The sequence below is a fragment of the Heloderma suspectum genome, chromosome 2 (genome assembly GCF_057233095.1).
Source record: "Heloderma suspectum isolate Gila_16-S chromosome 2, 16-S_ref, whole genome shotgun sequence".
In the NCBI taxonomy this organism is placed as follows: Eukaryota; Metazoa; Chordata; class Lepidosauria; order Squamata; family Helodermatidae; genus Heloderma; species Heloderma suspectum.
The window spans coordinates 211,407,577-211,427,985 of record NC_139459.1 but is presented as its reverse complement, the minus strand read 5'-3'; the positions used below and the strand labels follow the sequence as shown (position 1 = coordinate 211,427,985).

The window sequence follows — 20,409 nt, the reverse complement described above, 5'->3', positions numbered from 1 at the left end:
TCTCTGGTTGCTTCTTGGTATCAGACAAAAACTTTATTTGGTTTTGTAGAGCCAGAATATAACAATTGACTATAGGTTGAATGCAAAAATGCTGTCAGGTCAAACAGTGTTTAATCTGCTAAATTATCAAATATAGATTAAATATTATGGGAGCAAGCCTGTGTAGACTTAGAGTAGAACTTTCTTACAAGTAAACGTGCTTAAAATAGGAGTGCTGTACAGCTGTAGTCTTGCAATACTGCACATGATGGCAGGAGATCCATGTTTCCAAACAGGTCACCACCAAGCAGCAGTAGGGGATTGGATTCAGGGGGAGGAGTGTCTAGAAATTAATTTAAAAAAAATACAATACAATAAAATTTCCAGCAGAGAGGCAGGAGGAGGTGCTGAACCCTTTCTTCATCTGTCAGTTTATAAAGAGAGAGACAGTCAAATACACACTTCCCCTTAGAGAGCAATCCTATGGTCCCTAGACAGCATCTGAGGGGGCCATAGGATTCTTAGGATTCCTGGATCTGAGGTCAGAGACAGTGCTCCAGCCTTGGACCCAGGAGTCTGAACTCCCCCACCCCCTCCCCCTCGCAGCCAGCATGGAGATAAACATGTCAGCTGCCTCTCCAAGGTTGCAATTGCAACCTTGGAGAGGAGAGAATGGGGGAGTTCCCGTGGGTGGGGAGGGGAGGGGAGGGGTTTGGGGAAGCAGGGATACCAGCTGTCCCCAGCCTCCCCCAGCCTCTGTCCCTCCCCGTCACCTCAGCTAAACAGGTGAAAACACCTGTCTAGCTGAAATACAAAGCGGGGGGAGTGAGGAGGCGAAAATCGTCTCTGTGCTGCTCCCTCTCTGCATAGGATCCCCATCAGCCTTCGAGTTCAGAGGCTGACGGGAATCCCGATAGGATTGCGCCCTTAAGCTGTTTGTCCACCATCTAGATTTATTTCTCATCTCTGAGACTGGCTGAGAAAGAAGCAGCTGGGGGAAGAGTTGCGGGGAAAAGGGGGGCAGGTGGAGGAAGGATTCAACCCCCATCCCCCAGTGTTTCTGCAACTGAAATCTCCACCCCACCCCTCAACCTACTGCTTCACAGCTCTTTGTCAGCAACAGACAACAACAAATACTTGGGTCCACTGCTTACTAGAGGATGTGTCTCATTGAAACTTATTTCTAAGTAAACACGGATAGAATTGGGCTATTAATCTACCTTTGCCTCATATCCACTTTAATCTCCACAATTGTTGAAATTCAGATTGTAAGTTCCCTTGTAGCACAGACCTGTTCCCCTTCCCCTTACGTTTCTCTGTAAAGCAGGGATGGGCAACTTGTAGCCCTCCAGATGTTTTGATCTACAACTCCCAACACCCCTCACCATTGGCTATGCTGGCTAGGGCTGATGGGAGCTGATTTGGAGGGCCACAGGTTGCCCACTCCTGCTGTAAAGCAACACATACATTGATGCCATTACATTAATAATCATCATCTCCCTATTAAAATTGCTAATAAAACATCTATTTTTGTTTTAGCAATACTTTGTATGGTTGAAGCCATATCTGTAGTAGAAATATTCCGATGTTCTGCTCAAATCTGCCTGCTGTCAGCCAGATAAAGGCCAAAGGGCCAGTGTAATGTAATCCATTTCCTATCATGGTTCACCAATACTGTCTCCACATTTCTTTGGGCTACTAATCTGTATTTATCTTCTTGCTAGCTCTTCTTTTAGACTGATTAAAGCCTAATTGATTTCATTTCCTACCAGAATCTTCCTGAGAGGCCCCAATCCAGAAAGTTAGAGCATCTCTACACCACCTTAAAATCCCACATTTAAAACAGGGCTTTCTGCTTCCGTTTTAAATGCAAGATCAGGATGGACTCCCTTTATACATCCTTCCTTTCCCCCTTACCTGAGTCTTCCATATGTTTCATTATACAGCTGCTAGATGGGGCTGTGGTCTAGCTCATCTTATTGCAAGTTTTACTCTTTTCATGAGGGAACTCAAAACAGAACTGAAGCGCTGTAATTTGATAGCTCATTATCTCCGATCTTTAAAAAAATGGAATAAAGGTCATTTGGTGCGGGAGATGCCCTGGAGGTGAACGACGTCATCTAAAGGACCCGCAAACTTCCATGAGTAACCAATCTCAATAGCAGGATAAAAAGCTATTCTAAAATAATTAGGATAAGTTACTTGCAAATAATGTAAGCATGACTCATTTTTCTCTGGACTGGGCCCAATGTGTGCAAGAAAAACCCAGTGCTAGGGGAAATCTTTTGTATGGTGTCTGCATTGCCAACGTTGCTCTCCTTAATGTTTTTTTTCTTTATAATAGCTTACTGTGGTGTTTTGCTGTCTTTATTTGTGAGAAGCGCTGGAGAATTTCTAACTTGCTTTATTAGTTTATTCTCATTTTTATTCATAGGCAGGAATAACCAATTTTCACCAACAGGTTCAATAGCTTTGCATAGGATTTGTGTGTGTACCCACTGAACAGATAATTAGTAAGGTCAGTTTAAACAGTAGCAATCGCCTGTTCAACGACAGAAGGAGGGGACTGAATTCAGACCACCACCACAACCCCTCCTACCTCATGGACATGATTGGTACTACCAGGCCTGGCTGTTTTCAAGTTGGGCGCAAGACAGTGGGTAGCCATCCCAAGGAGCATAGTCTCTGTGCTGCTCATACCAGTGACACAGGAGTGACCAGTGAACTGCTCTGGTGCATTTTTTAAGAAGACACTTCCTTGGCTGGTGCTTCTGGTCTCACTGCAGTTGCCTCGTTTGGCCTGAGCTGGTTGGTGGTGCACAACTTTAATCTGCAGCTGTGATAGCTCAGTTCCCAGGTTCTGTAACTGCTGCAGCCTGAGTCCTAACAAGCACTGTTGAAGCTGACCATGCTGTCAGCTCAGTAGCCGATGCATGCACAGTCTCAATTATGTATGGATATCACTGTGCAAGCAGCTCCAGGTGCTAGATGTGGGTTTTCCTTTTGCATGGACAGGTCCCATCGCATGGACAGGTTCCAATGCAGTAAAGGGAGCCATGCATGACTTTGCCTTACTAGCTGAGACATCATTCTTTGTATAGGGATCCTCTGCATGTATGTGTGGAGAAACAAGTGGATGTTGGAAGAACCTTAGCAATGACAGGATTTTGTGCTGCACTGGCAAGTAAAACTATTGTTCCTGTTGTTAACTTGCAGGTATTTTAATTGCAGTTCTCCAGGTGTGCAAGCCTGTGGTGTTCCAGCTTCCTGCTGCCTGGATCCACTGGAAAATGGCACGATATCAAATTCCCAGTGTGGCTTTGGTGCCCTGGTCCTGGAGGAGTTTGTGGCCCAAAGCACCATCTATCTTGGAGGCTGCGTTCCCCAGCTGAGCAGATGGCTTCATAATCATGCAGGAGCAATTGCCTTCTATTTTGTGTTTCTGATTGTGATTGAAGTAGGGAGCTTATTACTAGCCACTAAGCTCCTAGCAGGCATTGCCTTTGCTAGGACTCGGTATTACAGTGGGAGGGAACAAACATACTTATCCGCCTATCACCAGAAACAAAGGGGATTTTATTCATAATCTTCTGAAGACTGTAAATCCAGGGTATTATGAAACTCCTATTATCTTATATTAGTTAATACCCAGGGTAGGAGGGAGGACTGAGGGCCCCTTTACACTTTAATTTCTCTAGCTTTTGCCCGGTTCTCTCTCATTCTTCCCACTGTCCCTTGCTGGAGCTCATTCCCCAGCTCCACTCCAACTGTATCCTGTTCCATCAGTACCATCTTTTTCTTCTACACACCCTCACTCAGTGCTTCGAAGTATGGCTGGAGAAAGAGAGAGAGTGTTGCAGAGCAGCTTGTCAAGACCTGGCATTCATTTCTGGGGGAAAGCGATATACCTAGCCAGCTCCCCTACAAATCCGGCAACTGGTTTTCTGTAGCCCTTTTTCAAAGTGAGTTTCTGAGTTGGGTGTGGGAACAACTTCCAACCCTTGAACTGGCTTCAGGAAAAGATGAAGGAATGGCCAGGTTCGCGTGATTGCAGCAGCTTGTTGTGGCTCATTTAAGCCACAGTGAGCTGAGGTGCCTACAGGCGCTAACCTGAATAGTCAAGGTTATTGGATCATCCAGACCTGGGGACCATGGGCTATGTGAGGGTTAAACAACCCCTGCAGAACTCTTGGCCTGTTTTAGGGTTATGTTTAACAGTCGCATAACCCATGGGCCCTGGGTTCAGGTGACATGACAAGCCACAGTTGTGGCTTGAATATTCAAAATAGCTGCTGGCATGCACCGCAACCCCCCATGGCTTAAGTAATAATAAATAATAAGCCATGGTGGGCTTTTTGATAGTGCGAACTGGCCCATTGACAGTGTTCCTCCACCTTCCCAAAGCGACTACTCCAACTTACATTTCTCTACAGTGGAAGCAAAGCTTATGGAACAACCTCCCAGAGGAATTCTACCTATGTGCATCCCTGCCTGCACAATGGGCAGTGAAAACATATTATAGTGGGCTTTGAGGAATGCCTTTTCACTAATAAGATAGTGTATTTTATACTGGCACGTTGAGGCAGGCTTTTGACTTTTACTGGTGTGAAGGCATTGAAGAGCTGTATCCACAGTGCACAAATATACCTTCCTTTCTTCATCACGTTTCATTCTGTTCTAGTAACAACTTGTATTTAACTTTAGCAGAGTGTCATTCTTTGACTCTTGGAGGCCAAGCCCTTTGAGGATGAACAGTCCTTTGCTAGCTCTTTGGCCATAAGAGGTGAGCTGGTCCCCTAACTCTGCTCTCCTTGATTTGATAATAGCTTTTTGCTTCTCATTAATTATACATTAGAGCAATGGACTCTGCTCCCTGAGTCCTTTCAGTTTCCTATTCTAGCCACTCCAATCAATAACTCGTGGCACACAGTACTAAAAGTTTCCCCATTTAAAAGGCGTTGGTTGCCCTCTTGTCTGGAATCAAAACTGCTGTCCTGTATTTCTTAGACATGCTACCAAAGGGTTGCATCTCCCAGAACTGTCTGTAGTTTTGAAACAAATTGCATAGGGAACACTTGGTATTGAAAGCAGAAAGGAAAATGACATTATGGAGAATAACAGCCCTTTTAAGAACATGGAGGAAGTGCCTGTCACTTTGACCTGTAGCTATCACAGCCCAAAAACAGGGTGGAAGAGAGGGGAAGAATGCAGTCAGTGTTTATCTTCATCTCCTATAGGCTCCTAGAATGCCAGGCACAAAGGGAGACAGAGGACAGCTTGCACTGGGAGTAAGAGGATGTCTTTTTTCTCTCCATCTCCCTTCACAGTATGCTTGCCTTACAGGAAGCAAGCTCATTCAGGTGCAGCCCAGGTTGCCCCTTTGTGCCCAGGCTAGCTCTGAGGAGATAAGTTAGTGCAAAGGGGGGCAGAGGCTTGGCTGCATAAGTGAGAGGGAGCGATCTCATTCCCCCAGTGTTGCTTGGCTTGTTCCACCCTAGGTCCAATGTGAGGAGGCAAGGAAAAGGTACACAGAGATGCACTGGAAAACTGAGACGGAGGCGCTATGTGCAAAAAAAGCACATGAATAAACAATTATTATAGATCATATTCAGTGGCACTTTGGAATATTTCCCTTCCTGGTGTCTCTTACACAGAGATGCATTGCCTCTCCCCTTGGGCTTCCTCTGGCACTGAAGGATGAGAAGGTTCACCATACCAGAAGAGCACTGGAAGTTAGCTGGGATTGGTCACCAAATCCCAGTTAATGTTGACATGACATTTGTATGGAGAAGAATTTAGGCTCACTTACCTGGAAGTGAGCCCCATTGAATCCAGTGGGATGTATTTCTGAGTAAACATCTAGATGGTTACACTGTCGCTCTGTTAGAGAGCAGCTGAAATTTTATTTGTTTTTTAAAAACCCATGGGGCTTGATAAAATCCCAAGGTATCATCTAGTCCACATGTGTCCTAGAAAGACATGATTAACCCCACCACATTTATGAAAACGTATCCAACCTACTTTGAAAAATTATTGAGGCTATTCCACGGTCTTTCTATGGAAACTATTTCCTCTCCTATATCCACAGTAGGGACATCTTAACATGTTCAGTCTTATTGCTTTCCACTTCAGCATTCCCATCCTATCATCCTCTGAATCTTAAAAGTTCCCTGTTGCAACTACAGTCTCCCTGACCTTTCCTCTCTGCCCTCCCACTTCTATGTTTTATCTTAATAAGGAATCTTACAATAGTTTCCATTGTTTGAGATCATCCACGGCTTTAAAGCTCTTATCATGCAGGACCCAGATAAGAAAGAAGAGATGGTCACAGTAAAATGGGGAACTACTGTACATGTTCAGATGTCACTTCTCGAGCTTATAGGTTTTTTTTTTTTCAATTTTACTGCAGGAGGGGAAAGTTAAATCAAAGCTGCCATAGCATGAAGTCAAGCCAAATGTTTATTCATTTGGCTTTATCAATTGCTGGAAGACAAGAGCTGATGATTACGGGGATAATTAATTTGCAGAGCTAGGACCATAGATAAAAGGAAGATCACAGAAGCTGTCCTGCTGCTGAAGGGAAAGCATACACATGCAGACCCATTTCTGGTCTCTGTGTGTTTAGATGATACCATATTGTGCCAGCTCATGGAGCTCCAGGTGGCTGAAAGCTTCCCAGGGGCAGATCACAGTGATATCTGAAAGAAAGAGAGAAGGGCTAGTATCAAAGCAATCCATATATACTTATTGCCAAAAGCTATCACACTCCAGAGGTGGAATCTGCCCCAAAAGCTAGAGCGAGCAATTGTGGGGGTGTAAAAATCATAAACAGAGCTAATTTTAAGTAAGCACTTGAGCTGTCTTGTAGCGGTGTTGAGAGAAAGAGACACCTGACTGCAGCTGCTCTACCAACCACTGCATGTGCTATGGCCATAGGCTCTATGGCCAGAGCAGTGCTTTGGCATGGCTATAAAAGGGAGGTCAGCTCTTTACCAATTGCTCAAAACCCCTGAGGACAGAGATTCTCCTTCAGTTACATGGATCTTGGGTTGTCAACAAACCAGGTGTGCTTCCAGATGAGGCTTTTATTCTGCAAACGCCCTGCTTCATTCATGGAATTTTAACAGGGAGGGGGCAGATGATATCTTCCATTTTTAAACCCCTATCCTGTTTCTTCTGTCTTTTTTCTTCCCACAAAAAATCCATTAAGGAAGGAAAGATGGAATAATTCTACAACACCTTTTGATTGGTAGTGCTAGGAGCTGTCTGTCTGGGAGCACCCCAGGAAATAAACCAGCTTGGATGATTTTTAAACCCCTGTGGCAGTTGCCTTTTAAATAAAAGTTTTGCATATAGCAATATAAACCTTTCTATTTGCATATATGCTCAATAACAAGCATATATACTTGTACAATATATATTATAAACATAATAGCAAAAGACAAAATAAAGTAAAATAAAAATATAACGTTCAACACAGTGCCTGTGTTTTAGTTTCCATTGTTCACAAAATATTACACATTTATTAAAAACTATGTTCATACTCATATTTCTATCTTGTTCTAGGTTAGTATTCCTGTCCAAAAGGATTACTGTGTAGTAGGTACCTGAAGATCTGAGGATGCATTGTTTACATACTGGATAAATGGAGCTACCTTTTTTGGGGTGGGGGGAGTAAAAAGAAGCTTCATTTTCACATAGTAAACATGCTTAAACTATATAATGCAGAGGTGGGGAACCTCATACTTGGGAGCTAAATCAGACCCTCTGGGGTTCCCTAGACAGCTTTTCCAAAATTGAATTTGTCCCACAGGCTGAAAGAGGTTCCCCACTCCTCCACCACCCCATGTACTGCATCCATGCATAGTAGAGTGCCAGGTTGTTGAACTCAGCCCTTGCCCACTGTTTTACACACTGCTACATGTGAGAATGCAGGGTGCATGGATGTGATTTCTCCATAGCTTCCCTCATAAGTTCTGTTGAGCCGAGGAAGGAAAGATGGATAGTAGCAGTGCAACGTGGTGATGTGGCAGGGGCAGCTGTGGGGGTTCTTCTCACACCTATTTCTCCATGTGGCCCTGCTCCCTCACCTGCCCCAGACTCCAGCCCCAAGAAGCATTCAGAATTTTAAAAATCAAATGTTGCCAAACCTACATGGAAAAGGCCAGACACAAATGGAGAGCTACTGGCAGTAGGAATGCTTTCAGTCGGGAAGACAGAGGCATGGCATCATGTCAAAGATCCAGGCCTAAAACTGCTGGATCAGGCTGTAGGGTAAACTGCAAGGAGCCTGCTTATACTAAGGCTTGCCATAGCATATCTTCAGTTATTGCGATAAATCCATACGCTGACAATAAATAAATAGTATTCCTCCGTACCTGTTCCCAAACCTTCCATGCCAGGGATGTCATCACCAAATCTGCAGAGGAAGAGAGAGAGGAAGCATTCCTCTAAATTTTTGGCTTTTTATCATTTGTGGATCATTACTCCAAACTGTGGAAATATAACCGCTTTAAGGAACTCCCTGTGGGTGGTTTAAGGGGAATGGTTGTTTTTCCATTCAAAAGCTTACCACGTCTCAGGTCAACTACTGGTTGCAATAATCTTCATGCATGGCACAATGCTCACCAAAGGGAGGTGGGCAACGTTACCACAGACTCCTTGAGCAACACAACCTACACACAATGCAAATGCTACACTTGCATTATTTCTACAGTGCCTAACACAAAATTAGCTGCATTAGTAATACTAATAGTTATAATGATTATTATTATATACAGTATTTAGAGTTTTATCCAATGGAATGTGTGGTATACTCACTTAGGTTTCAGCACCCCCCCCATATTTTTAATTTTATTATATAGCCAAAAAATCAGGGTAAAAGCAAAAGAGAAACAACATATATCTTAAATATATATATCTTAATTTCTTTTTTAAAGTTTAAGACGTGTGTATGTTGAGAATATGCATATGCACAAATTAAATAAGAAACAGGGAGGGCCAGCTGTATGGTGACAGAATTATGACCATGCTTGGGACTCTCAAACGTTGTGCTCTTGCTACCTAAAGAAAAGCACTGTAGCATGCCATCATGCTACATCCACATTGATTTCTAGCTGCTGCAATGCCAGCACACAAGACAGATGAATACTAGAGTGCATTGTAGACCCATAGGAAGCTGCTTTATGCAGAGTCTGATCACTGGTCCATCTAGTTCAGTACTGTCTACACTGGCTGGTGGTGGCTCTCCAGGATTTTCCACAGCTCTACCTGGAGATGTCAGGGATTGAGCCTAGGACCTTGTGTACGCAGAGCATGTGCTCTACCTTTGAACCATGACCCTTCCTCAAGGTGCAGCTCTTGTTTCCCCTGGTGCAGGGGCTTGCCAGATGCACATCAACCTGAGATAAACATATATTCCGTGTAGACATGGCCAGACTCTTCCAGCCCAATCCTATGCATGTTTATTTAGAAGTAGATCCCACTGAGTTCAATAGGGATTACTTTTATGTAAGTGTACGTAAGAATTGGAGCCTAAAGGGGTTTTTACAGCAGCAGTTTTTCTGGGATAACTTGGTACAATTTGTGCCACATCACTGATAAGTGCTGCATTTCTGAGTTTGGTTGTAGGAAAGTGAGTTCCATATTAAAAAGGAATGCACTTCTCCATGATGATGGAAGAGTCATTACGAGGAGGATGAGGCTATGAACGGCTGCTATCCATGGCTACTAGTCATGATGGCTGTATATGACCTCCAGTATCAGAGGTCGTATGCCTCTCAGTACCAGTTGCTGGGGAACATGGGCACGGGGGGTTGGGGCAGCTGGTTGGCCACTGTGTAAACAGAATGCTGGACTAGATTGGCCTTTGTTCTGATTCAGTACATCTCTTCTTATGTTCTTATGAGGAAAATTTGTTCTTAAGTAAGCAAATGAGTAGATTCACTGATGGAGAGGGATCAGATTTACTGCTTGTACAGGAACCTTTCTCAGCCAGATTTGCTGGCAAAGAGGAGTGTTACAACAGCTGGATGGAGCCTTCCCAACCAACAGATTGATTCATGAGTAAGCACTCCAGCCTTCTGGTTCACATGGGAGGCTGGCAGGCTAACTCGTAAGAAATCATTCTGTTCTGTGTGGTTGCAAACTTGAGAGCTTTGCCTTCTCCTGGAAAAAGAATGTTATGTTGGGAATATTTATTTATTTATTTATTGCATTTATACCCCGCCTTTCTTCCTCTCACAAGGAACCCAAGGCGGCTTACATTATCCTCCTCCTCTCCATCTTATCCTCACAACAACAACCCTGGGAGGTGGGTTGGGCTGAGAGTCTGTGACTGGCCCAAAGTCACCCAGGGAGCTTCCATGGCCGAGTGGGGACTAGAACCCGGATCTCCCAGCTCCTAGTCCAACACTCTTGCCACTACACCACACTGGCTCTCTTGGTAGAATCAGATGGAGCACTGCATCTCCATGGATTGTCAACCTGACATTTTTATGGCAGTTACCACCATGAAGATTTTCACATTTACTTTTGGCAACCCTATGCCCCGGTTTGTCCAAATCCCTAAAAATTATTGCACTTGGGGCAATCTATACTAGGGAAATTTGGAGCCATTTGGGCTGCAGTGGGATGGGGGTGGGGAGAAAGGAATATTTCTCAGATTTGCCAGGGAAAACCCAACCAAATGCATGACCCACGCATCAGTTTACAGACTAAGTGTAGCCCCATTGGGGCATTCAGTCCTTCACATGATTACAATTGCATGAGGGTGAGAGAAGGGACACTCAAGATGGCCCTACCCCATCCACTGCATCCCCATTGCACGATTTAAGGGAGAAGGTCTGAAGAGGATTCTAAATCCAACAGGAAGTCTATGGCTGTCGAGCCAAGCTCCCTGCTTCAGATCTTCAGCCCCAACATGTGGACAATGGAGAAGCAGAGCTGGTAGGGGATGCAACAATGGAGATGGGGCCAGTGAGCACAGCCCCACTTTCCCCCCTCACATGATTCTAATTGTGTGAGGGGAGAACTGAAGTGGGGTGTCTTCTACAACTGGCTTTGGTGTACGGAGTTCTGGGCCTAAAATGTTGGCTTTAAAGCTGCTCCTGGACCAGTAGGGAAGGTGGCTGTAACACCGGTGGATAAAGAAGCCTATATTTGCTTCTGGAGGAAAGTGGAATCAACCCTCCTCTCCCAAGCAACAGTTCATCTCTCACCCTTGGATACCCTTCTTCGGTGGCTTGCTCTTGAACTGCCTGGTTTGCCTCTGCTTGAATTTGGGTGGCCCTTTCCTGGGGGAGACAGGCCCTCCAGTCACTCTGGTGGCTGATTTGATCTCTGGCTTGGGAGGTTCAAGGCTCATTGCTGTGGTGAAGGAATGCCACCTTGGCCCCCCACAAACTTGTGGATTCCTGTGGTTTAATCTGTTATGAAGAAGAGAGAAATAATTAGAGCACAAGTCTAACACGGGGCAGAGAAAAAATATGTGATCTGCTGAACTCTGATCCCATCACCCAGAGGACATATTCCAGTCATCAATGGAGATCACTAGAGAAGCCAGAATTCTAGATTAGGAGGAGGCACATTTTTGATCCCAGGATAGAGCTTTCCCCTTCTAGTTCTTACTAATAGTTCTTACTAGAGTGTACCATTTTATAGACCTCCAAACATGCAGGTTTGGGTTCATCATCATTCACAGACTAAGGAGCAGATGGTAAACTAATGGTTAGTACATGGGATAAACTTTCCCCACTATCACCACTCCAATCCACTGCTCCGCTACAGCCATTTCAACTTTCTAAGGTACAAATACACACTCCTTTGCTTTAGCTCATGTGACTGGGCTGGGCTGGCTCTGCACACTTGGGCTGATGCTGAAAGACGAGTTCTTCCATCTGAAAATATACAGATTATAATTTTTGGAGCCAGTCAAAAGTAGCAACTTGGGGTGGGATTCAGGAAATATCAGCGGGGGATGACTTGGCCATGTCAAGGCACGGCCTTTCGCAAGCCTTCTTCTGTTGTACTGACAACTCATGCTTTCTATTCCAGCTTTCATCACTTGAAATTGGAGTGAGACAAATAGTGCACACGGAGACAAGAATGATGTTGCACAGAGAGCCCCATGGTTGCTCCTGTGACTGAGCACAGATGCACCTGGCAAGGCAGCATGCTTGGCACACTACAGTGCAGAGAGGGGATGGGGCAGCAACCATCACAATGCAGACAGAATGAGTGGCTGAATTTGCTTTGGTGCAGACATGCCCTCAGCAGCTCCAGGGCTCTGTCTTGGGAAATCCTGAATTTGTTAGTGGCTCCTATCCAGTTAGGACAGGGGTGGGGAACATGTGGCCCTCCAGATGTAGTTGGGCAGCAGCCCTAGCCAGCATAGCCAATGGTGAGGGATGCTGGGAGCTGCAATCCAACAACATCTGGAGGGCCACACATTCCCCATCCCTGAGTTAGGACATGGGGATAAATCAACCATTGGTCTGATCCAGTGTAGCATTTCTTATGCTCACCCTGAAACACACTGATAAATGCTAATCTGATTAATGGTTTTCTCTCCTCCATATCCTCCAACCCTGAAAACGCTTCTGCTAATATTTACACTTGCTTGTAAGATTATCATTGGGGAGGGAGAAGGACTTCCTTTTTGTTTCCTCTGAAAACTGCTGCATCTCCCTTCAAAATAAGATCACCTCTGCAATTCCCAGCATCAGCAGTGTTAAACCTTCCAACTAGAATCACATAGATCAGGGAATTATATTTCATAAAAAAAGAAGACTTTGCCAGCTCAGTTGCTGTTTTGAGAATGGTTTCCTTGTAGTACTTTAAAAAATGAAGCCATTTTGTAAGATCATGGTTCAAATCAAATGTGAGCGATGGTTCAAATGTTTAAATTAATTAACTTCATTATTTTTTTAATTATGCAGAATTAGTCTAACCCTTCACATCTACTTCCATGCTCCAGTATCCATTGACTTCCTTGTTATATATTGCTGACAATAGCTATTGTCAAACTACAAAAAGCTGTACAGTTTTTGCAGCCTAATCCTGGTACATATTATTTGGAAGTCCCACCAAGTTCAATTCGACCAGTCTGTCTGTCTGTCTGTCTGTCTGTCTATCGATCTATCTGCATAGCATTGCAGCATCGATCTCATTCATTCTAACAACCCTATGAGAAAGGTTAGGCTGAGAGATATTGACTTGTCCTAAGACATCCCAAGGCTAAGCAAATATTTTTGCAAAACCCAACTCCATTGCACCCACGGAGGCTCCTCCTACAGCTGGATATGCATTTCAAGGAACAAATCACAAGTGGGCCCAGATGAAAGCTGAAGCTGGCTGGTGGCTGGACAGTTTGGTGACTATAAGCCAAATAAAAACGTAAAGAAGCTGTTACTTACCAGATACAGATGGTGCACTCCCTTGAAACACTGTAGCAAGCCTTAACAGTTACCAGCATGTGTACCTCTAGCTTGCAGAAGCTCTTCAAAGGGGTTGTTAGATTTATTGAGCTCTCATAATAGGATTATAACTCTTATTTTTAATCCAGTGTCATCCTCAATGATAGGTACATTGTTTATGGTTTGTGTGTTCAGGGTAGGGGAAGGGGTTGGAGGTCTAAATGTAGGGGAAACATTTTGAACATTATTGTGATAGGGTAAAATATCTGCCTCCGTTGTCTCTAGAGCCAGTACAGAATATTACTTCCACAGCATCATGTCACTGTGTATGCCTTATGAGGTTCTGGAAGGTTTGAATACTTTTATGCCAGTTTCCAGGGGGGTAACTTGCAGTATTCAGAAACTGCAATATTCAAAAACTAGTGAGGGAAAATTTCAACCTCCTAGGACACCCTACTCCTGAATTCAAAAGGTCCATTCTTGAACAGAGGGAGACTGAAGCATGAAACTTCTGCATTACAATTTACCAGGAAGTTCCATTCTATCACCTGGAGCCTGAACTGGGATAACAGGTTTTATCACGCTACATGTATTAATATAATTGTCACTGTCTGTACTTTTTATATTTCCTCTTGATCTCACTACTTGAAATCCCCCCCCTTCCAATTAGGTTTACCTGATAATTTAGAATAACACTTCGTGCAAATGATGAAGTGGACTGTAGCCCACAAAAGCTTATGTCATACCAAATTTGTTCATTTTTAATGTGACACAAGACTCTGTTACTTACTCCAACACTGTTGCAATAAAATAATGTAAATCCTATCTCTGTGTCTTCACTTTATACTCACCTATATCTGCACTGCTGATATAATCCAATTCAGTTTTGGCAGGAACAGCAAGACTCGGTGCAAGAAAGTTGGAAGCACCTAGCAGAGTAATCCAGACTTCAAGTTCCGGTGCATCTATTTAGTTGGGAAAGAGGTGGCTAAGAAATAAGCAGGGGGTTGTCTAAAAAGGTCTGCAACAACCAGCTACTGGGATGATTGTCGGAGGCTATGGCTGCAGGCAGGGCTTCTTGAGGCATCATACAATGGTGCAAGATGATGCACACAGTACTTCCCTTTAATCACCAGCTGTTTACCACAGCAGTGGTCACTTGACAGGAGATAGCAAGCTACAGGGGCCCAAGGCAGCTATGGGTCCCAATGCTAGTACACTAGTAGGCTTATTCCTAAGCAAAAGGGCCGCCTTTAAGTTTACTCTGTATGGCTTGCAAACCATTCTTCCCCCATTGGGGAGGAAGAGATAATACAAGGCAAACATATTCTTAGTGGTCTTGCCCTCTGACCAGATTTTTTTTTTTTAAAGCAAGCAGTCTGACCTGTGTTTGCACCTTTAACAGCAGCTTGATGTGTAGAAATGGGCATATGGAGCTTTTCATAGCATGAAGATAAACATACTCACTGGCAAATATCTGTCCATGAAGTTGCTGTCAGAGGCACAGCTATAGGAAAGGGTAAAAAGGTTGTTAACCTTAGCTGAAACCTTAAAGCAGGGCTGTGGGCCTTCCAAATGTTGTTGAACTCTAACTCCAATCAGCCCCAGTCAGTATAATCAATAGTCAGCGATGGTGGGAATTGGGGTGAAACATCTGGAGGGCCACACATTCCCCAGCCCTGGCTTACAGGATAGGTGTATCTGAACACGTTGTGCAAGAAGGCTCACATACGAAGGGCTGCCTGCGGGAACGCCACATAGGAAAATGGATTAAAGATTTCTGGTGTTCCTTTTTGGTTTTTAACATTCCCACCAACTAATGTTGGTACCCTGTTTTATGCCATTGCACCAAATTAAACACAAAGCAAAATTTTAGAAGGGTTTCTTTATAAAGCCACCTGGGCTGATTTAGCATAGAACTAGCATAGCTTAATCCTATTTGCAAAAGTCTAGCTAGCTGTAATTAGCAGAAGGTTCAGCAGTTCCATTAAAGTGACCTGCGATTAGGCTGTCTGAGAACTGCTTCTGCGCAGGGGGTTAGGAAGGGATAGCAAGTGATATTGTTCTGGCAGGCAGAGGACAAGGGTGATTCACGTTGCTTTTCTAGGAAAGACCAGAGGAAATGCAACATTTTGCACATGTTCTCTCCACACTTTGAAAGGGGGTTCATGGATTTCACAGATGACAAAATGCTATTGTTAGTTAGTTTGACCTTGATGAATTCTCAGCCAAATGGAAACTTCCCCTCCTTAGGATTCCCAGCTTTTCAGCTGGTTCTTTTAATAGGAGTCACGTTTCTGTTCATTTCGAGAAAAGCTTTATCTGCTGATTTCTGCCCATCAGGCTGCTGCTAAAGGTATAAGAGCAGGCCATGACAGTTTTTTTCCTGGTTAGTTGGTAACCATAAACAGCAGCCACTGCTGCCTAGAGTTCTACAGGCTCTTCCTCTATGTGTCACATTAACAGGCATTTTTCCCCAACAACCATCTTATACAGAAATCCCAATTCAATATATGTCTTTTGATACACTGGAGTTTCAAGCATGCAATCCCTTTTGGCCTAGAGGAAATGCACACTTTTGGTTAGGGTGCCACTTATGTGGCACATCACCAAAATTGGGCACAGCTCTGCATACAATATGCAGATACTAATTTATATATGCAGATGCAAATGTAAAAATAATTACTCTAATTTAAAGAGAAATAGAATAAATCTTACTATAGTGGGGAAGACTGTGACCCCGTAACCTGCCCAGTCTGCTGTCCAGTTGATGGGCAACTTCAAGGCCCCTCCCTCTTCTCCCCTCTGATGGTTCTTTATCTTTAAACTGGACTGAGACTGGACAGCCTTTCAAACAGAGGACATCTCCAAATAGACAACAGTCCTCTGTAAAGTAGGATACATGGCCACCCCTACTTTTGATGCAAGTTCTCTTTCACCCATAGAAATCAATAGAAGCCCTTCATTTCTATGGAAAAAAGTAAAGGAGCTACAATTGACAGCACTGTTGGAAGTGAGCGCAAAATTTGCCTCAGATGTCCCCAGCCACTCACTTCTATAGCCTATCCCAGATCTAGTCTATGGGTAGCTGTAAGGATTACTGCTTTGAACTTCCCATATATAAAGCACTATACAAATACCATCATCATCCTACTGACTGGTGCTCTGCCATTATAAACCCCCTCCTCCCCAGGCACATCAAAAATACAGTTCATCTTTTCACCTCTTTGAAATCCATCGATGAAGAGTGCTTTGTATCAATGCAGTATCATTGATTTATTATTAATAATGTGCAGAAGGGAAAACAAAACAAGTAATGTAGGGGTGCAGAAAGAAGTAGACAAACTCCTAATAGACTGTAAGTTCCTCAGGACAGAGACTAGTGTGGTATAGAGGTAGTGCTAGATTATGACTGGGGAGACCCAGGTTCAAATCCCTGCTCAGCTATAAAGCTCACTGGGGAAGCTTGGGCCAGTCACCCTTCTCAGGCTAGCCTACCTCACAGGATTGTGGTGAGAATAAAATGTGGGAGGGGGAGGGGAAATCATCTAATCCGCCGTAAGCTCCTTAGAGGAAAGGCAGGATATTAATAAATATATAAATAAAACAAATATTTCTGTATAAAGTGCCATGTACACTGATGCCCCTACATAAATAATGATACCCAATCAATTTATAAGGAAGAGAAACATCAACAACTAATAGCTAAGGTATTCAGGGGATGAGATTTCATGCTCAAGTGTGCCCAAATCGTGATCTGACAAAAGATGAGAGTCAATAGCTACATCCAGATATCAAAACAAAGCAATGTAGCCAGTAACTGGAAGTGGTGTACAGTGTACGTCAAAATTGTTATTATTCCAAACTCCATTATTAAGGCAATATCTTTATTAGAACATCCCAAGCTCACAAAATATTGTGCAAGCTTTTGAGTTCTCCTGAAAGTGTTCTGGAGAAAGCCTGCATACTATTCTGTGATCTTCAGTTGGCCTAATAAAGGTATGGCCCTAATACGGATTTTGGAATGTTTCCTATGGCCAAGCATGGCTACCTTTGCTTTTTGTGATCATTGGTATTATTTACTTATAAAAGCACTTAACATTTTCTACGTGCTATATAGATATTAAAATATAAGACAATCCTTCCCTGCAGCCTCATAATCAAATAGACATGACACAAAAAGAGAAAGGAACGGTGAGGAAAGCATGCATCGCAGCAGCTCCTCTTTCACTAGGCGATGGGTGAGGCCAGGTTGTTCTCCCCCTTGCCATGATGTTCTTCCTGGAAGGCAGGGAGTGCAGCCTCACAGTGGCCTTTGGTCTTCTGGCTGATGGCAGAGGCCAGAGTGCACCTCCTTTCAGGTCTGCAGGCCCAGGCCGTCTGGTAGCTGGAGCACTGTATTCCTTCTAGCATGGAAGGAGGAATTGAGCACCCTGCTGCTGCCCATTTACAGGATGATGGATGAATCCAGGCTGGTCTTCCCCTTGCCATGATGTTCTTCCTGGGAGACGGGGCATGCAACCTTCCAGTGGTCTTATGGCTAGTGACAAAGCCCAGAGTATGTTTCCCTTCAGCTCCGCAGTCCCAGGGCAACCATGAAGCCTGTGCTTCTGTCCGTTCACCTGGAGTGCTGCTAAAGACAAGATATTTAGCTAAATGAACCATGTATCTGGCTTACTGAGTGTGATCGCTGCTTGTTTACCCAGAAGTAACTTCTGCTGAGCTCAAGAGACTTACTCCAAGTAAAAGGGGTCGTGGATCAGTGGTAGAGCACCTGCTTTGCATGTAGAAGATTCAATTCTTGGCATCTCAAGGTAGGGCTGGGAAAGACCCCTGCCTGAAACCCTCGAGAGCAGCTGCCATTCAGTGCTGACAAAACTGTGCTAGATGAACCAGAGGTCTAACTCAGTATAAGGGCACTTCCTATGTTCTTAAGTAAGTGCACACTAGATTGCTGCACAGAAATGTTCCTGTGATCTATTATTCATAGCACTGACCTGTGTATGAATGTGACCTGTACCTTAATCCCAGGAGCCTTCATGGTTTAGTTACTGATAGGGGGAAGAGGCCAATTGATCTTTAAGGGCTCATCCAATGCTATAGGGCTTTATGGGTAAAGCCAGGGCTGTGGTCTGAAGACACATTATACAACAACTTGGTCAATACCTGGACCGGAGATCTTCTGGGGATCCTATTTACACTGCCTTGAATTCTATGGAAGAAAATCAGGATATAAATGTAATAAATAAAGGTGTGACACAGGAAGAGTTCACCTGGCCTTGGCTGCCCTGCTGAAATCAGGATTCCTTACCTACAATTCAATACCATCCACAAGGCCAATGTGATCTAGCTATACTGCAGGGCAAAATGATGCGAGTAACAAAATATAGTTGACAAGTTATATAGCATAGGAGCCACATCATTTTAAGCACAGTAGTTTAAATTTAAGCAGAATATTATGGACTCGTATTAGTGTATCCCACCAATAGGTCTGAGAATTCTAGAACTCATAAATATTTCAAAAACCTGCAGTTTCTTATTCAGAAAGGACCAGAAATAAATAGAATGTATTTTCCTTCAAAATCTGCTGTGGCCATGTGTGAGGTATGTAGCTGCACAAGCTAAACAGTTTCAGTCTTTCTTCATGCGGAATCTGATTTCCATCTTTAAGATCATCTTTATATTCTCATCCTGTATGTGTTTCTCCACAGCTGCTAATGCCTGATCTCCACCATCCTGGTAATATTTCAGAAGCTCTTCAGTGTAAGCAATCCACACACAGTTGTGGCATCCACTCATGCAACAATTTGTGGGAGGGAGAAGTGTTGGCGGTATGGCAAAAAGAGGCTCTTTGTCCTTTGGAGAGGCAGCCTCCTCCTTAGAGCTAGACTCTTTGTCCATCAGGGAGGTGGCATTTTGGGAACTAGTACCCTGGGCATCTGCATGGATGTCACGTTGTCCACTGTCTATCAGCACTGCAGGTGGCTTCCACATATTAACTAACCTCTTGTGACAGGATCTGTCCAGGAGTGAAGGAACTGTAGTACTACTATCCTGGGGGTGCCTGAACAGATATAAGCACTCCTAGCAAGAACAAAAGCAGAATTAAATTTCAGTACTGATAAAAAATGTTCTATACCCCCCTTCTCTATTTCCAGTATATCCAACCCATGGTCCAGAGTCTAAGCAACCCAGGATCTGGCCTGCTAGATTTCATTTATTTATTCTGGACATTTGTAATTTTAATACAAAATTCTCAAGGTGGAGAGCAACAAAATAACAACTTAATATTACAATAAAGCCATCAAAAAGAACAGCGAGCAGAGACTAAACAGGAGCCAATAAAACCAAATAAAACCAATCAGTCATATTAAACATCAAAAGTTTGTCTAAAGTCCATTTAAAAGGGCCAAGATTCTGAATTTGGCAGACCTCAGCAGACATTTGCTTTCGGGGCATCTTTTGACGAGTATTTTCTTCCATATGTACCCCCTTGCTCTTTAAGATCTAGTTCTGGATGGCTAGTAGGCTGGTGGCCACTGCAGACAGGGCATTCTCAGTGATTAGTCCTGTATCCTGTTTCCCAACAACCAGCCGTGAAGACAATTCCCCTCTCCTACTGGCTGCCTTCCCCAACCTGGCGCCTTCCAGATGTGACTCACTACACCACCCACCATCCCCGCATTGGCTGAGGATGATGGAACGTGTAGTCCAACACGCTTGGAGGGCATCTTTTGATTCTCCCAGCATGACACTTAACCCCGGCGTCTGAGCTCACTTCGCCCTCTGACCTTCTCCCCTCTTCCATCTCTCACCTGCCCAGCGGCTGTGGTGCCCCGAGACCCCACCAGCCCTCGACTACACCGGACAGCGCCCAATAACAGCATCTCCCCTAGAAGCTGCCCTAACAGCCCCCTCTCCCCTTCCACCCCAAGACTGACACCCGCCTCACCCAATAGGCGCAGCCGTTCCGACTAAACGTAATCCCGATACAAGCAGGCGTGTTCAGCCAGCT

At 44.1% G+C, this 20,409-nt stretch overlaps 3 protein-coding genes across 8 annotated transcripts in view; 1 reads left to right on the top strand and 2 right to left on the bottom strand.

The window, feature by feature from the left end:
- The window catches only part of TSPAN10 (tetraspanin 10), a 63,791-nt gene extending 59,159 nt beyond the window's left edge, over nucleotides 1-4,632 (top strand). For all 3 annotated transcript variants that reach the window (XM_084837586.1, XM_084837585.1, XM_084837587.1), the window contains one exon: nucleotides 3,196-4,632. In XM_084837586.1, the coding sequence (XP_084693712.1) occupies nucleotides 3,196-3,565 (370 nt within the window). In that variant the 3' untranslated portion in view covers nucleotides 3,566-4,632. The remainder of the gene's footprint in view (nucleotides 1-3,195) is intronic.
- Nucleotides 10-19,480, bottom strand: PDE6G (phosphodiesterase 6G). Of its 4 annotated transcripts, XR_014788209.1 has the most exons (7): nucleotides 16,618-16,709; nucleotides 14,246-14,359; nucleotides 11,199-11,405; nucleotides 8,358-8,398; nucleotides 6,612-6,677; nucleotides 1,897-2,036; nucleotides 10-322 (listed from the first exon to the last, which is right to left on the bottom strand). XR_014788209.1 is itself a non-coding variant. In XM_084837590.1 (5 exons), the coding sequence occupies exons 2-5, from the start codon at nucleotides 11,342-11,344 to the stop codon at nucleotides 201-203; spliced, it is 375 nt and encodes a 124-aa protein (XP_084693716.1). In that variant the 5' UTR covers nucleotides 11,345-11,405; nucleotides 14,246-14,336; the 3' UTR covers nucleotides 126-200. The 4 variants fall into 4 exon arrangements, 3 of the variants coding, with proteins under 3 accessions (XP_084693716.1, XP_084693717.1, XP_084693718.1); XM_084837590.1 differs by lacking the exons at nucleotides 1,897-2,036; nucleotides 16,618-16,709 and having other exon boundaries at nucleotides 126-322; nucleotides 14,246-14,336; XM_084837591.1 differs by lacking the exons at nucleotides 10-322; nucleotides 1,897-2,036; nucleotides 16,618-16,709 and adding an exon at nucleotides 19,399-19,480 and having other exon boundaries at nucleotides 6,344-6,677.
- On the bottom strand, nucleotides 16,644-20,326 carry OXLD1 (oxidoreductase like domain containing 1). Its single transcript, XM_084837588.1, has 2 exons — nucleotides 20,210-20,326; nucleotides 16,644-19,478 (listed from the first exon to the last, which is right to left on the bottom strand). Exons 1-2 carry the CDS (start codon nucleotides 20,279-20,281, stop codon nucleotides 19,026-19,028), a joined length of 525 nt encoding a protein of 174 aa, XP_084693714.1. The 5' UTR covers nucleotides 20,282-20,326; the 3' UTR covers nucleotides 16,644-19,025.
- Between the last annotated feature and the right edge of the window lie 83 nt (nucleotides 20,327-20,409).

Coding starts and splice junctions, on each gene's coding strand:
- PDE6G (XM_084837590.1), bottom strand. CDS start 11,344: ATGAGCCTTGAACCTCCCAAGCCAGAGATCAAATCAGCCACCAGAGTG. Junction 8,399..11,198: donor CCGAAGAAGGGTATCCAAGG/GTGAGAGATGAA, acceptor CTTCCTCTGCAG/ATTTGGTGATGACATCCCTG. Junction 323..6,611: donor CCATGAGCTGGCACAATATG/GTATCATCTAAA, acceptor ATTAATTTCTAG/ACACTCCTCCCCCTGAATCC.
- OXLD1 (XM_084837588.1), bottom strand. CDS start 20,281: ATGCTGTTATTGGGCGCTGTCCGGTGTAGTCGAGGGCTGGTGGGGTCT. Junction 19,479..20,209: donor GCACCACAGCCGCTGGGCAG/GTGAGAGATGGA, acceptor TGTTCTTGCTAG/GAGTGCTTATATCTGTTCAG.